General features: G+C 29.8%; 3 protein-coding genes across 3 annotated transcripts in view; 1 reads left to right on the top strand and 2 right to left on the bottom strand.

Annotated features, from left to right (window-relative positions):
• Positions 1 to 6,546, top strand: part of LOC119667257 — a 51,205-nt gene extending 44,659 nt beyond the window's left edge. Inside the window, exons 3-7 of the mRNA XM_038076547.1 lie at positions 376 to 607; positions 1,042 to 1,186; positions 1,271 to 1,391; positions 4,857 to 5,527; positions 5,590 to 6,546. Of these exons, the coding sequence (XP_037932475.1) occupies positions 376 to 607; positions 1,042 to 1,186; positions 1,271 to 1,391; positions 4,857 to 5,527; positions 5,590 to 6,263 (1,843 nt within the window). The 3' untranslated portion in view covers positions 6,264 to 6,546. The remainder of the gene's footprint in view (positions 1 to 375; positions 608 to 1,041; positions 1,187 to 1,270; positions 1,392 to 4,856; positions 5,528 to 5,589) is intronic.
• A 5,322-nt stretch (positions 6,547 to 11,868) lies between these two features.
• Positions 11,869 to 12,540, bottom strand: LOC119681579. The gene has a single exon (XM_038094823.1). It carries the CDS (start codon positions 12,538 to 12,540, stop codon positions 11,869 to 11,871), a length of 672 nt encoding a protein of 223 aa, XP_037950751.1.
• A 2,924-nt stretch (positions 12,541 to 15,464) lies between these two features.
• LOC119669907 (heat shock protein 27) lies at positions 15,465 to 16,390 on the bottom strand. Its single transcript, XM_038079954.1, has one exon. It carries the CDS (start codon positions 16,194 to 16,196, stop codon positions 15,546 to 15,548), a length of 651 nt encoding a protein of 216 aa, XP_037935882.1. The 5' UTR covers positions 16,197 to 16,390; the 3' UTR covers positions 15,465 to 15,545.
• Positions 16,391 to 17,519: the final 1,129 nt, after the last annotated feature.

The raw sequence follows: 17,519 nt of genomic DNA, 5'->3' as shown, positions 1-17,519 counted from the left end.
GTTATTAAAAACATAAACATGAATTCTTATAAATATTTGTTTATATGGTTTTCGTTTATTGTTAATATTTAGGTAAATATTGTTTATTTAAAAATTTAATTATGTATTTTTTATATTCGAATAATTTTTATTGAATATTTTTTTTTATTATGAATAAAGACGTGTCTTATAATTATAAATAATAGTGTGAGCTAAAATTTAACTGATATGAAGTTCAAGATCAACACATAATATATTATTTTCATTTTTCCGTATGTAAAGCATTAATTAATAAAGATTATACTATACCTACATAAAAATAATTGTATTAAAAATAATAAAAAAAAAAAACTTACAAAATACTAGTACTAATAAAAAAAATTTTATTACTTACAGATTTGGTTCCGGAAGTAGCCAAGCATCACAAAGTAGTGGAGATATATGTAGAATTTGTCATTGCGAAAGTGATCCACAAAATCCTCTACTAACACCCTGCTATTGTTCTGGTAGTTTAAAGTATGTACACCAAGCTTGTCTACAGCAATGGCTTACAGCATCGGAGACAAATTCCTGTGAATTATGCAAATTTCCATTTATAATGCATACCAAGATAAAGCCGTTTAATGAGGTAAACTACTACTACTCTTTACACAAATATATTCTTAACAACAATTATAAATCATTTTTATAACTCTATTTGTAATCTAACAAAAAGTTACACTTCAATAAATGAAATGCAGTTGAAATATGAATGTATATTCTCGAAACTCTTATACGCGGTGGTGCATAATCTCGTATTTTAAAATATATAGAAATATAAATCTGTAATTAGGTATTGAAAAATAAATTACGTGTAAATGAATTACTTAGATTCAGTTTAAAAATGCTTTTAAACCTTTTTATTGATCAGCCAATAGATAATAAATTTATTCCTGTGCAAAAAACACTTGTACGTCTAAAAGTATGGCAACACTTACTTTAACGCATGCACCATCACATTCACTTTGCTGCCATAAAATTACTGCATTATTTTTCCTTTATAACTTTTTGTTTTTATTGCAGTGGCGCAGCCTTGACATCTCTGGCATTGAAAGGAGACGACTTTGTTGTTCGGTGATGTTCCATTGCGCTGCTGCTCTATGCGTAATATGGTCACTTTGTGTACTTATTGAGCGTGCAGCAGATGATGTTCAACGTGGTCTAATAGGTAAGTACGGCAACAATATTTGTCTATATTTGAAATATAAATTTGTTTTTTGACATTAATGTTTTATTTCAAATACTCTTACAGACTGGCCTTTTTGGACAAAATTAGCCGTTGTTACTGTCGGTCTAACGGGTGGTGTAGTGTTCATGTATATACAGTGTAAGGCATATTTACATTTATGTCACCGCTGGAAAGCTAGAAACAGGTAAGTCCTATTAAATTTTTCCAACATATTGAAAAGTAGATAATAGTTATGTTCAGAAAAATATAAGATACTGCTTTGACTAAGTTTAAGTACAAAGCATTTCAAAATTCCCTAAATGTTTATGTGTTTGTATCATGAATACGCCAAAAAGGTATTACTATTGGAACGGATCCAACATCAGGAAGTATAAGTAACGATTAATTGCCCTTCATACCACGAAGCAGTACCTTCTCTAAGATTACGGATGCAAAGCATCATAGTACACAACAGGCCTCCATCTGAAATCTTTAGGAATGAAATAGACTTTCCTCGTACATCATCAATTGCACTAGCTAAACAGTTACATGTCATATATTAATACTTCAATTTCTTCCCATTTATTTTCCTCTTCTATTCTATATTACCTATTAGAGTACTGCACGCGCGCATTTGATTTCAGTTTCAAAGCATTCTATTGTGTTTAGAATGGTAGCATACTCTCACTCTCAACGAACAAATACGAATGTATAGGCATAAAAACAAAATGGAATGGAATAAATATTGGTTTCGTTTGTTTAGAGTACTCTAACTCTAAACATTCTAAAAGTAGTTGAAGTAGTTGGGAGTACTCTAAGCATTTGATTTTCAGTTCATACAAAAATTATGTGTTTTTAAATAGTAAGACCCAAATTTATTTATTTAAGTTTTTTTATTAATTAAATATTATTTAAAATGTTGATAATAGTAATTTGTTGATTACATATATAATATGACTTAATATATTAATTAAATATAAAAAAAATTTTGAACAAAAATTTATTTAAAAAAATTATAAGTTTTTTTACAGTTTTTACAGTTCACAAATTTAATTTAATATGCAAATTAAATGTTGAGCATCGTCTGATGCTCTTTTTCAAGATTGTTGTGTAAAACATGGTTTGATTGATAGATCTTTGATTAGATGAAATCAATGTTCTTTTTTCTGATATTAAGTTCCGAGCAACTGAAAAAACCCTTTCCGAAGATGCACTACTTGCTGGTGTTGCAAATAATTTACAAGAAACTTTGTAAAGTAGAAATTCTGAAGGAATTCTTAAGAAATTTCTAAAAATCTCTCTTGTCATAAATAGATATTTTTACCATATCATGCATAAAATTATTTTCCAAGAAAAGGTAAATATGTGAAGCAATTTATTTTGTTACATGATAAAAAACTATCGACAAAGAAGGAAATTCTGCGCAAACCGTTTTTTTAAGTTAACCTTTTGCATTAGATCTACCTGTTTAAACAACTTTTGCATTGCAAATAATAGAAAATTAAACCTAATTTACGTACTTTGTTGTTGCAATTATTGCAAATCTCTACGCACATCCAACTTTCTTTACTTTTGCGCAGGCAACCAAACGCACACAAAATACTTTGCAAAAATAGAATTATTTGAAATACTCTAAAAGTGATTGAAATACTCTAAAAGTGATTGAAATACTCTAAAATATTTGTTTATTTGATTTTAAAATTCAAAACAAACGATTATAGAGAACAAATCAACCCCCATTCCATTGAAACGAATGCGGCGGAAACGAATTCTATCGGACCGTTTCTGTTATTCGTTCGTATTCGCTTTAGAAATAATTTGTAAATATGGTACACATTTGAAAATAAAACGAATGACCGCAAAAACGAATGTTTTGATGCAGCACTTTATTACCTATTCGAACATTGATATACGGTTTCATTGAAGTAGCCACGTTGACTAAGACTTAATCAACTACTGTTCAAAGCTCTTATCAAGCCATATAGATGGACATCCTATTGGTGCCATATTCAGCAGAGTCCTTCGTCCTAGATGCATTCGTCGATCCCTTTCTTCTAATTACACTTAAATCGCCACTTATTACAATGGAGCCAACATCAGTTAGGTCGAATACAAACGTGGACTCAAAGCCCTCCACACAGATGCAGTAACCTTTTCGATATTTCGCAAGAAGCACGGCGTCTCCCTCGTACAGCTTTGAACTGTTTTACCTCAATTAAGATCAATATATAGTCAATTACTTATCACGCATAAGTACTTCTATTCCTAATGTGTGCTCAATCTACAGCCCTACCCTTCATGATGTCGCTCATCTGTTCTCTTGTCCCTCTTCGCACACAAACCAACCTACGTCTAATTGACTTTTAGACTCACCCTCTTGAAGTGGCCATATTTTTCCGCCTGGACCCAAGTTGAACTCAATCGAAATTCTCACCAACCCTATATCCTCTCCTTCCCTTTTATTCCGCCTACCTTGTTCACGCCTGCATAGAACTGACGTATTCACGCCTGTATAGGATGTCAATTTGTTCCGCCATGTTGATGTGTTTATGCCGAAATAGGATTATATATGAAAAATGGTTCAGTTGTTTTAATATTTAACTTAACCGTTGCTATGCTTATGATTTCATCAGAAAATGTCCGGTGTATATCATATTTACCTCTGACGTGCTTGCGATATCTTCGAAATTTGAACTCAAGTCTTCCATCCATGATTTGAGCAGACGATGAGGCAACTATCGGCATGGGGTATTGATTCTTCAGACGTTTTGTACCTAGATTTTATTTTGTGGTGGCGTTAGCTTGTGCCGTTCTGGTAATTCAATTATAAATTTTCATTATATATTCCATTTTACGTAGGTTTCCTGTCTGTCCTTGCTTGGACGCCAATGTATCGTGAAACGATGTTAAAAAATTGAAAAAGAAGCCATTAACAGGACTATTCAAAAGAAATAACATTTTTTTAGAATCTGAGATGCATAACTAATGCAAGAGTATTAGACTCGAGTACAGTGATTCGCTTGAAAATGTTAGATTGTCATATACTGCTCAATCATTTGCTGTTATACGTATCTGTATTGACCAAACACGGACCCCTGTCATCGCTCAGACACCATATTCGCCAGGTCTGGATCCGTGCGACTTTTTCCTGTTCCCAAAACTCAAATAGCCCCTTCGTTGAAAACGTTTTGAATCGATTGAATCGGTAAAAGAGAATTCGCTGAAGGAACTAAAAGCCGTACCTTCACGGGCCAACGAAGTTCGAAACCCTTGTAAAACTTTATACCTATACTTGGTTACTTTTACAAGTCTAGAGAGTAATTTCTTTTGTTGCTGTCACTAAAAATAGAATTATTAACTATTCTTTTATCTTAGCATATATTTTTTGAAAGGCATATATATGTAATTATATCGAATTTAAAACTAAATCAAACTTCAATTTTAAAATCAAATTTCTTTGTCTGTTAAGAATCAGCCAATTAAGAATTTACTTAATTAAAAACATTTCTTTTGAATTCAAAAATTTCAAAACTACTACCACCTCCTTTCTATTCATAATTTAATTGTTGCCATAGGATATTCAATTCTTAAGCAAACCAAAGATAAATTTTACTTATTATTCTTTTCGTGCAACTAAATAAAAGCTAATATTTTTTTTTTACTTTTGCAGAATACTGCTAATACAAAATGCACCTGAAAAAATACATCCACTTTCGCCACCATCTCCTACTCTACAGCATCGTAATCGTCATATGACATCGAATGAACCATGCAGTTCAACTACAAATGCAACGACTGGTTCAGTGGAAGTAATGGCGAACGTAGCAACTGCATCGAATGCTTATAATTACGCTAATTCAACTGGTATTGGAGGTAATAATTCTGAGATTGATAGCGCCACAGCATCACATCGACTATTCAACCAATCATGTTCTCAAACATCACCTCACCATATGCTACAACCTGTTGATCTAGATATAGATCCATTGGCGCCTCGTACTTCTTCCTCTGGTATACATCAACAAATGCAGCACCTGCTACCTCAACAACAAGTGGCTGTTGCTGCAAATATAGAATGTTCTCAATCGCAACATAACTATGAGCGTGATTGGGCTTTAGATGATGTAGTCTCACAGATCTCATCATTTCGACCTTGCCCACAGGGCTCGGGTAGTATGACACCATTTCATGATTCCATACATAACGTTTTAGAAAACTCGGAAGGTTCTAGTCGTGTTTCCATAAATGATGTGTGCAGTGGTTCACGACAAGATTTGAGTACAGGCGGTATATCCACAGATACAGGACGAGATCATGCATTACAATTAACTAGTTACAGCGGTAAATTTTATTTAAAATTACAATAGAACAATATAATAATTTTTTATATTTACAAATATTAGGTAGTGGAGAACATAAGGCACCATCAATCAGTTCTGGTGTTTCGAATGCTGTAGAAAAGATCTGGTGCGGTTTTTCGTATGAACCACATTCTAAACGTTATTCAAATTCATCAATTTATATTGAGAATCGTGATATATTAAACGATTCTACACTTGGCTATGAAACGACATGTGAGGATGATTTTTCTCAACATAATTATCGACATTCTAGTATATTAACACCAAATCATGATAATTCCGATCAATTAGAAAAATTTTTAGGCGAAGATTTACGTAGATTTTCAGATACAAAACTGCTGGACAGTACAGAAACAGATACGCTTGATCCAATATTGTACAAAACTAATATTAATGCAGAAAACAATGAAATATCTACTAGTAAACGAGTACGTCAATTGCTTAAGCAACATTCAGCTACAGCTGCAGATACTGTACTTGATATAGAATTACCAACATCACCACTTTCACCACCAGCAGCTTACGCTGGACAATGCCAGCAAATACCAACACTACGACGTTCAATGCAAACCTTTGAAGTAGGCGGCTTAAATTTACAACAAAATAATCCAAATTGTAATACCGCCCAAACCGCCCAACAAATCGATAAAGCACGACTTTTTTTTAAATCGTTGCCAAATTTGAGTAACAGTTGTGAAAATTTGCTCAGAAAATAATTACATTACAACCACACCACACAAGGAGCCAACCTGACAAAAGTTATAAATATGAAAATAAGGATAAAGCGCAGATGTTTACAATTTTATGCGCATCTTTTTTGAAATACGTCCACTTTATGCGTACATAATATTTATTATAAGAAATTATTAGAAATTTAATTAATAATGAACAAATAATTTTTAAATTAAAACAACAAAAAATAAATGAATAAGTAAGAAATGTAAACAATTTTGCTGAATTATTATATTAGTAAAATTTTGTTAATGATAGACAATGTACCAATCCAAAAAAAAAAAAATTATTTTTTTGTCATATATTAGTTATTATAAATTAAGCTTTATTTTTAAGATTTTATTTTCTACAGTTTAGTTTAACCACAATTAACCTATTTTTATAATGAACTAATATTGGAAAGAAATATTTATTTTTTAAGTCTTTACAAAAAAAAAAAAGTTTCCATGACATGTACTTTGTATGAAGTAATATTTCTTTGTTTAGAAAATCTTCATTACTAAATAAAAAAAAATTGAGTTTTTATATGAAGTATCACAAGAGATATAATTAATTTAGTTTCCTTTGGATCACTCTTAACTCAGTCTAATAAGCTTTTGTTTTTTTTAATATTATAATTAATTTTTTATTATTATAATTAATTTTTTATTATTATAACTAATTTTTTATAATTATAACTAATTTTTTAATATCAAAACTAAAATTTCGTGTGATTATATATGTAAATTATGAATCATTTCATTTTAGAAAAGTTGCCATATATTTTTTATATTAGATAATGTACTTTACAATTTTTTTTATGTATTAGCATTTACAGTCTCCTTAGAAAGTAATTTTTTTGTGAATTACCATAATAAAGTAATAATAATACATTTTACTATTAATCATGGAATGCACTAATTGGTTAGTTAATTAAAACACAAATGATCGTTTTAAATAATGTTTTTAATAAAATAAATAAATTTCGATAATCAAACTCAGTTCTTCATCGAAGTGGACTATCCAAGATATTTGAAATATCGAACATTTATTTTGTTAAAAATAACACGTGCTCAGTAATATCGTAATTCGAAAAATATCGTAAAATCGTAAAATTTTGTGTGTATTTATTTTAATATATTTTAATATGTATTTATTTTATATTACATTACCGAATTATTTTTTTCAGTATTCTGTACAACAGTTGATTCTTATTACGGTTGAAGTGTTGTACCAAATTTAAATTGAATTAAAAGTGTTTTGGACAAAATTATAAATAAAAGAATAAATACCAAATTATAGTTTTTTTTTTATTTTACATATTTGATTCTATTTAGAAATGTTGCAGATGTTTCGTTTCTTTTTTTTTTTTTGCCTTCTTGATAAAGGCCGAGTATAAGAACTAATTTTATAAACATCGAATCGGTACTATTTATTATTAGAAAAATTTAAAAACAAAATTAAAAAAATAAGTATGTAAAAAACTATACATTGAAACTCTATTTTATTTAAAAAACCCTTTATAATAAAAAAACAGGAAAAAATAATAAGTTTTAGTTTAAATTTTAATTTTTTATACTATTTTTTCGCTAAAGTCGTTCAGTTTTACGATTTTAACGGGATAGAATTAGAAATATATGTTTAGACGTCTATTATTTTACGACGTTACCTATGTCACCTGCAAAATTGGTATTTAGATTTGAAAGAAGAAAACACTACATATATCTTATGAGTATTAATTGTGTTTTTTTTAATTACTTATGTTATTAATGTATTTGTTGAATTACATATGAATACTGAATAATATTGAATATTGAATAATTTGTGTTTTAATTAAATGAACAATTATTTCATTAGTTTCATAATTACTATATAATTTCGGTCATAAAAAGTACATTTAATAAAATCTTATAATATGAATATTTAATAAATGAACAATATTGAAAAAATTAGCAATATCTTATGGATAGACACAATAGCTTTCCTAAATGACCATAATTTCATTCAACTGTATTGTGAATTACACTTACTAAAAATATTTAAATATATATATTTTAAATTTCTATATTCTAAACAACAAAAACAAAATTATTTCTTCTCACTCTTTAGGGGTTTTCATATTTTTTTTTAAATAATAAAATTTTCTCACTTTCTTTAAATTATAAATCATTACTTTCACAGTTTAAATTATAAACCAGAACCAATAAACCACTAAAGATATCCTCCAATATGAGTGTACTTGTTCCCAAAGTAATCCTATTTCATCTATATAGCTGTATAAAGCAACTTTTAAAGTATAAAGTATTTATATTAGAAAAATAAAAATTTATTTCTAAAAATAATGACTGCAGTCATGGGCGTGCACAGGTAAGGGCAGGGAGAGGGCGCTCGTCAACATCCCCTCCCTCCCCTGGATTTCAAAATGTTATTACTGTTTTGAATAAAAATTTAATATTGTTTACAAGAAAAGTTTAAAATTTGTCTTTTTTTGTGAACAAAATCTAATTTTCAAGTTTTCAATGAACTAGGGGTGAAATATACTAGCTAATATAAACCAAAAAGAAAAAGAAAAAAGTACTAAAAAGGTGCCTTAGCACACTTTAAAATATATAATACTATCATATCATTATATCAGCGTCCCCCCTAATTTCGGCCCTGGATACGGCCATGACTGTAGTAAAATAATTATATCAAAATTATATTTACAGTGTTTTTTGCAGTTTTAACTTCAGCCAATTTAATTATTAAAAACAGTACAATTTATTTTAGTTTTAATTTGTTATTGAAATTTTACTATGAATTCTTTTAAATATTTTTTTTATTATTTTTTATAAAAAATATTTGAAATCGTGTTGAAATTTTTGTCGTTTGAAATGGAATATTATTTCAAAAAATATGTATAATATCCCAGCCTCCCAAAAAGAATAAATTTTAATTTTTATAAAGAAGTTATAAAAACAAATTTTTTTTATCTTTAGAACTACAGTAAATAAATTACATATGTTTATATAAAATTATGTACTAATATTTTAAATTTCGTTAGAGTTGTTGACGCCTAATTTGGGCGAAGTATATATCATTGTGTAAACCCAACCCTCAATTTGTTTAATTATACTACCATAACCAAATAAAAATATATTTATCTATATTCATGTATCTTTGTCTATAATAATGCTTAATTTTATTTTAAACCAGCGACTGTATACATTTTTTTAAGTTTTTATATTGATATTGATATTGTAAATATAACGTTTGAAAAAAATAAAACAAATTTAAATAAAATATAAATATAAATTTGATATGTTCATTAGATAAAAAAACTAACAATATATGATCAAAAACAAAATTTTAATTATTTATTCAATATTTTATTATTTTATCCTAAAAATAAAATATTGATTTAAAAAATAGATAAAAATATATAAGTATAAAAAAAAATTGATATGCTTAAATCGAGATCTGTAAGAGTTTGTAAAGAAAACTGTATTGAGACTGTGTATAAAAATAATATATATGTGTACTTTATATTTAATCATATATTCACTAAAGTTTTACTATTTATTAAAAATAAATTGAATATATATCGTACTGAAAGAACTACACACAAAAATAATTGTGAAATATTAAAAGTCCTAAATTTTTGCTCTTTGAAGTTTTTTGAATAAACAATAGAAAAACGTAACGATTTGAAACTTAAAGTGTAACTTAACAAAATTTTAATTATCTGTGATTAAATATTTCATTAAAAACATAATAATAAAAATGAAAATAATTATTCAAAAAAAAAAAAGCCAAAAGTAAATGGAAATTTAAAATTAAAAGTACATAGACTTTTAAAATCAGATATACAAAATTATTTATATACTATTTATGAATATATGTTTGTATATAAATATATATAATAAAATTAAACAATGAACTCGAAAAAGAAAATATTAAATAATAACTATTTTCTTCAATTTTGAGCTAAAATTTAATACAACCAAAAATTTATTTAACTCTAAAACAACAACTTTTGCAGTACTTATTTAATAGAGTACATTATATTAAATACATTGACCATAAATTGGCTAAATATCTTATTTATAATATAATATATATGTGTATATATAAATATATATGAATTATATTAAATTTATTTATATATTCTCATATATATATTCATATACATATATATATATGCATATATTCTATTGGAGTAAATTTAAGGACACTCCGATGAAATTATAAAATTAAATACTTAGAGAATGTAAAAACAAACAAAAAACGAAGTATGTTTACATATATATATATATGTTAGTTTTAATAAGAATAAAATAAAGAAATTTATTATAGTTCTAAATATCTTATAAAACCCATATTTTTGCTATCTGTAAAATATGAAATAAATATATAGCGCAAAAATACTATATTTGTATTAAAAATTTAAAATAAAGATCATAAATTCTTAATGAAAATTATACTAAAAAGCTTTGTTATTTTTTATATTATATTTAATAAAGTAGCATATCACTCAATAAGCATCTGATTTAATTACAAAAAAAAAATAATAAACCAAATAAATTTTTTTAAAAATTTCGACTTCAATCATCAACATTCATTCCAACAGTCCTCTTACTTTTTATTCTTTTTTTTATAGAACGGTAAAAATCAACTTACCGATTCTATACAATTTTGGAATAAAATCAAAAGGGGACTAGTTTAGTCGAGACGTCCCAGCGGTTGTAACTGCCCATCTTTAAGCTGTTGCAGCACTGCTCCTACTGCGGCATTGCTAGCGTCCACATTTAGCACCAGTTTCGCATTCGGAGCCGGGTGTGCTAGCATTGCAGCATTCGCCAGATTGTTCTTACACACTTCAAATATTTTCTCGGCCTCTGCTGTCTACTCAATCGGAGATCTACCATTTTTCTACTTCCTTTTAATAGCGCGTGCAGAATGCCATGATTCTTCGCAGCATTCGGGAGGAAACGCCTGTAAAAATTAATTGAAGCGATGAACCTTCTTAACTCTCGTGCTTCCTTCGGTTTTTTAAAATTTCTTATCGCTTCTACCTTTTCAGCTATAGATTTAATTCCATCCCCATTTATCACATGTCCCAGAAAGGTAACTTCTTTCATAAAAAACACACTTTCCCAGATTGATCTTCAGACCATGGTCGCTTAATCGCTTGAACACTTCTCTTAAATGTATTTCGTGTTCCTTTTCATCAGCTAATGCAATACATATATCATCTATGTACGTTACTACATAATTCAGATTCTTTAGGACATCATTCATAAACCTTTGGAAAGTCTGCGCAGCATTGCATAGACCAAAAGTCATCATGTTAAACTCATATAAGCCGAACGGGGTTACTATCGCCGTTTTAGGTCGATCCTCTTTAGCAATCGGAATTTGATTGTAGGCTTTTTCCAAGTCAATAGTTGAGAAAATTTTCTTATTGTGCAATATGCGAGTAAAATCATGTATATGGGGTATTGGATACCGATCTCGCAGTGTTATCGAATTAAGCTTCCTATAATCGCCACACGGTCTCCACTTACCATCCTTTTTTGCCACTAAATGCAGCGGACTTGCCCAATTGCTGTTACTTGGCCTACAAATACCTTATTTCGTCATAAATTCAAATTCCTTTCTCGCAATTTCAAATTTTTCAGAGTTTAAGCGTCTAGGTTTTGCATACACTGGCTGTCCCTTGGTAACAATTTGATGCTCTACTAGCGTAACCCTCGCGGCCGCCTTATTACTAGTAGCCGGTTGCGTTATCTCTTTATAATCCCGCAGGATGTTATGTGCCGGGCTAGTCACATCAATAGTGCTTAGTTTCACGCAGTGCATCACCTTCTTCGAACCCATTATCTGGAGGCCTGTAATGCCATTACAAATTCTGCTGTTCTTCAGGTCAACTACCAAACCAAAATTATTCAAAAAATCTGCCCCTATTATTGGGTGATTTACCTTCGCCGCTAGGAACTCCCACAGCAACTGTCTGCGCAACCCCAAATTGACTTGCATTAATTTCGTACCATACGTGCTAATTTTCGCCCCGTTTGCTGCGTATAAATAATATTGCGTGGCTTTATTTTCAGGCTGCATTCTCTTTGACGAAATTGAAACTTCCGCGCCCGTGTCTATTAGATAATTTATAGCTGTTTTTTTATCCTTGAAGAACAGACGGCATGCTTTACCCTTTGCCATTTCACTCGCCGTCAGACGTGAAGTGGTGTTTAGTTTCCCGCTGAGTTTTGTGACGGTTTGTACTGGCACGGCTGAACACATTTTGTGGACCTCTCCTTGAACCGCCGATGATAAAAACATATATTATCTCTTTTAGCACTTGATGATCGCCCTTTTCCATGATCTCTGTCATTTGCCCAACTGAATGATCAAATTATTTACCATGACTTTTAACTCGTCAATTTCTTTCTTCATCTCATTCGGTTCATTCCATTGCACTACACAAACCGTTTCTGTTTCCTGTACCTCAAATACCTTATCAGCCACCTTGGCCCACTGTGCAGAATCACCTTCGACTGCAGCTACGATTGTTCTAACTCCCACTGGCAGTCGCTGTAACCACAATGACTTCAGTGCGTCATCACCCATTGAACTGCCAGCCATTTCCTTCAGCAATTGCGTTGGTTTCATGTCGCCTAGCTCCAATTCTGTCAACAACTTACGCAGTCTTTTGTGCTCCGATTCTGTGAATTCATTTATCAACTGTTTCTTCAACGTCTCATATTTCAACACCTTCGGTGGATCCCGAATCACATCAGCTATGCACTCCAGATATTTCGGCTCTAAACCTGCTACTACATGGTCGAACTTTGTATCATCTCTCGTTATTCCCGCATTCCTGAACTGCGCCTCCATTTGCAGAAAAAAAAGGTCCGGGTGCTCTCTTGAAAACATCCCCGACTTTATTGACACCCGATATACCTCCTTGTCAGTGCGGCTTTCTCCTTCTGCCGGAAAAAAATCTTCTTCCTCACGGTTAGTCATCTTGCTTACTTAATCGGGCTTGATAAAAACTTACAACTCCTTTTTTGTGTCGGGGTCACCAATGTTGTGCTCGCAATAACAAGATAGTTTTTATTATTTAAAAAACAGTATTTTATTGCAACACAAAACTAACTATATCACAAAAATAATTTGAATGAATATTTAAGTAAAATATTTTCAAATCTCAAAAATCTGATCATTTTCATCTACTTGTTATATATCACCACAACCCCTTTACCCCAGGAAGTAAAGCAGATCCCTGGATATTTAGTTGGTGGTTCGAACTTTATTCGATAGACGCAGGCGTTACCATGTCGTTAACCATGTTTTCATCTCGTAATTGCTCTCACGTTACTTGTAACATATATCCTCACGGGAAGATTGAGTTATATGAACATTCCCATTACATTGGCTTCGACTTCCAACGAGTTTGTTAGCTTAATTATAAATGAGTGCACCTCGCGGATTTGTAAGAGTGATATCCCCTATTATCTAAACGACTAATGTAACCAACAGATATCTGGCCGATCACTCGATGCTCATGACAAAGTTAAAAGATATTTAGTCATTTATTATTGATTGAAAGTAGTTTCTATCATATAATTATTGGACTTTAAGAACTCTAATTAATAGACTTTAAACTCAACAGATATCGCCATATTTTAATCACCACTACACGTACTTGACACAGTTGGAACTGATTTATTTATTATTGATGAAAATAATAAATATCATGTTAGTGACGACAAAAACAATATCATGGAAAGTCTGGTTAGCAATTATTAGTGAATAAATGCAAAGACTATTCATAAAAATTATAAATTTGACAAAAGAAATGCCTTCACAGATCTAATTTTCCTGGCAAAAACTGAGCTTGATTGCTGCTATCAAACTATTTAGGGTTTGCGTATAGATTGAATCAAAAGTTTATTGAACATGGATAAATTCAAAATCATCACACTTTATATATACTCTACTTTACATCTATTATATTATACATTATATTATATCAATAAATATTTGGTTTTAAGTATTGAAATAATAGAAGTATTATACCCGGCTTGCAAGAAAGAAGCTATACATATCCAAAAATAATAGAATAAAACGATTAAACTTTACAAGATAGCATGTAAAAAACCTATGGAGTTCTGAAAATAAGCTATTTTCTCCGATGAGATTAAATTCTGCATATTTGGAATCAAAGGTAGTAAACTTGTATATAGAAAATCATGTACAGCCTATGATAAACAAAACTTTATTTCAACGGTTGAACATGGTGGTGGAGGTGTAATGGTTTGGGGTGTATACCAAGTAATGGTGCCGGTAAGCTTGAATTTATACAAGATATAATGGACAAATATGAGTAAATAAATATACTAAAAACAAATTTGAAAGAAAATGATAGAATTTTAGAGCTTGGCACAACCTTTTTGTTTTAGCAGGACAAACAAAAGCATACAGCAGCGATCGTACGGATTTGATTGCTGAACCATGCTCCCAGGCAACTTCAAACACTATCAAAGTCACCAAACCTTAGTCCTATAGAACATCTGTAGGTTTGTTTGGAAAAAAATATTCTCCAGCACACGATTTCCAGCAAGGATATGCTGGAAATCGTCATCAAGAAAAAATGGGAAAAAATAAACTCGCAAGATAATATAAAACTGATTAAAAACGCCTAAAAAGGTTATTAAAAGTAGAAGTTTCCATACAGGCTATTAAATTTAAGATTTCTGTGAATTTTATTTGTTTTAATTAAAATATTAAGAAGTGACCGCAGACTTTTTCTGCTTCAAAAATTGTTACCTCCGTATAAAATTTTTTTTTTTCATTATTGTTTGTTTGGATAAAATAAATCAGAAAACAAAAATCAATTTGAGTATTAATAAGTTATGCGAAATTAGAGAAAAATTGTGTGGATATCCATAGACTTTTTCTGCTGAGTGTATATCTGGTAATATAAAAACAAACACCTTCATCAAATGGTAAATATCAAACACTTCTATGTTCCAATTTAAGTAATATTGTAATTTTTTTTTTTTAAGAAATAAAAAAACTATATTTTAATTAAATTTTTATTTTTATTAATTTAATCTTGAATACAATAAACTCTTTCTTACCAACTACGCAGTAGTCTTTTTTAAGTAATATTTTATTTTTGAATGAAATATTTTTTTTAATGAATTTTAATAATTTGGACAATGAATTTTTTGTTTTTATTACTAATATTATAAGATTTTTTTAAATGCATTTAAATGATTACAAAAGCTTAACTATCTTAACTACTTGCTGCTAGTCTCCATTTTTTCTGGAGAACCATTTTGACCTTGATCAGCCTTGTCGTTCTGTTCGGGGGCTTTAACGCTCAAATAAGCCGGACCAGTTTGTTGTATTTGTACAATACGCTCATTCTCTTTTAGCGCTTTATTTGGTGGGGGTGGTGCTTTGATAGTGAGCACACCATCTGATGAAATTGTTGAGACAACATCCTTTGGATCATAATCCTTTGGTAATGTGTACTTGCGCACAAAATGACGTTGTATCAAACCATGACCATCTTCACGCTCTTCATGCTTACCCTCAATGACAACGGTATTGTCGAGAGTCTTAACAGTAAGTTCGTTGGGCTTGAATGAAGAAGTATCTATACATACTTGAAAACCATCTTTACCAATTACTGGTGCAATCGAAGTTTCTGCACCATGTTTACGAGCTGATAGACGTCTAGCAAGAGAATGATTACGATCATATGGCAAAAAACGACGTCTTGGATGCAAAAGTAATGAATTTTGACTCAAGCGTGGACGAAATATGTCAACTGGATGTAAACCAAAACCAAAATCATCATCTAATAGATGTTCCAATTCACCAAGTGGACGATACTCTGATTCAAGTTCACGTGCTAAATTTGCAAGCAGTGGTACAATAGCCATTTTGAATTTTTCTTCCTTTTTATGCTTTATTTATTTGTATTCAACCGGTTTTTTTTTTTATAATTTTGCACGGTATTTTTTTCACAAGTTTCTTTTTAATTTTAAATTCGTTAGAAAGTTTTTTTTCCTCGTACTAATAAGACGAACAGGAACTACAATTGGACAGATCCAAACACAACAAATGTTTAATACGAAATGACGCTGAATAAGAACCCCAAGGGTTTTTATACACAACTCGTACTAAGAGAATGAACTCGAATATTCGAGTTAGTTTACTCTTAACTCAAATATAACTCAATATTTATATTTTGAGCAAAAAGCTCTCACATTATTATTTAAAATATATTTACACAATTTCTATAAACATTTCTGAACAGTTATTTAAATTGTTATTATATTATTTACTATTATTAAGAAAAATGTAATAATTTAAAAAAATTGTTTAGTACTTACGTGGCTTTTTAAAGCGGGCGGCTTGTACTCTATGTACATCTTGTACTCTTTTTAAGTATTTTATAAAGCAAACTATTTTTGAGTAAACTTATTAAGCACACAAATTTGCAAAACACTCTTTCAGCACTCTCAAAAAAACAACTTCAGTAACTTCAATTATATGATTCTTTAAAAATACTCTGATTTTTTGCAAATATCAGAAGAAATAACTTCACAATTACTTTCAAATTAATTTTTATATAAACTTGCCACTGCTAATCACTGCACACACTTGTTATAAGAAAAATATAATTAACTGAACATGAAAGCATATAAATACTTGGTTCAAACAAGTTTATTTTTTACCGCTGAATATAAGAGGACGATTGGTAATCAAATTTTTGTTTTCAAATGTTGTCTCATATGCCTCTATCTCTCTCTTCAATTCATATATAAACTTTGTACAACTTTGCTGTTATTTCTTTAGTAGCAATCATAATTTTTTTTTTGGAAATACAAGTCTAGACTGATTATAATAAAACAAAAAAATTAACTGAATATCCAAACATATGAACATTTTACTAAAACAATATTTGTTTCCATTGCTGAATATAAGAGAAAGTAGAAATAAGAATACTCTTTCAAATGTTGGCTCTTAAGTTTCCATTTATGAAATTGAAAATGCTTCGTTTAAACAGTTTCGTTTTTACCGCTGAATATAAAAGAATGGTTGGTAATGAAATTATTGTTATCAAATGTTGTCTCATATTGTCATGTTCTCTCTCTCTTCAATCCATTTATGAAGTTTCTACAACTTTCTTGTAATTTCTTTAGAAACAATTACAAACATCTTTTTTTGTTAAAATTTTTTTATGTACAAATATACATCAT

The sequence above is a fragment of the Teleopsis dalmanni genome, chromosome 1 (assembly GCF_002237135.1).
Source record: "Teleopsis dalmanni isolate 2A chromosome 1, ASM223713v2, whole genome shotgun sequence".
Classification (NCBI taxonomy): domain Eukaryota; kingdom Metazoa; phylum Arthropoda; class Insecta; order Diptera; family Diopsidae; genus Teleopsis; species Teleopsis dalmanni.
The sequence above is the reverse complement of the archived record's forward strand: the minus strand, read 5'-3'. Positions and strand labels throughout refer to the sequence as shown.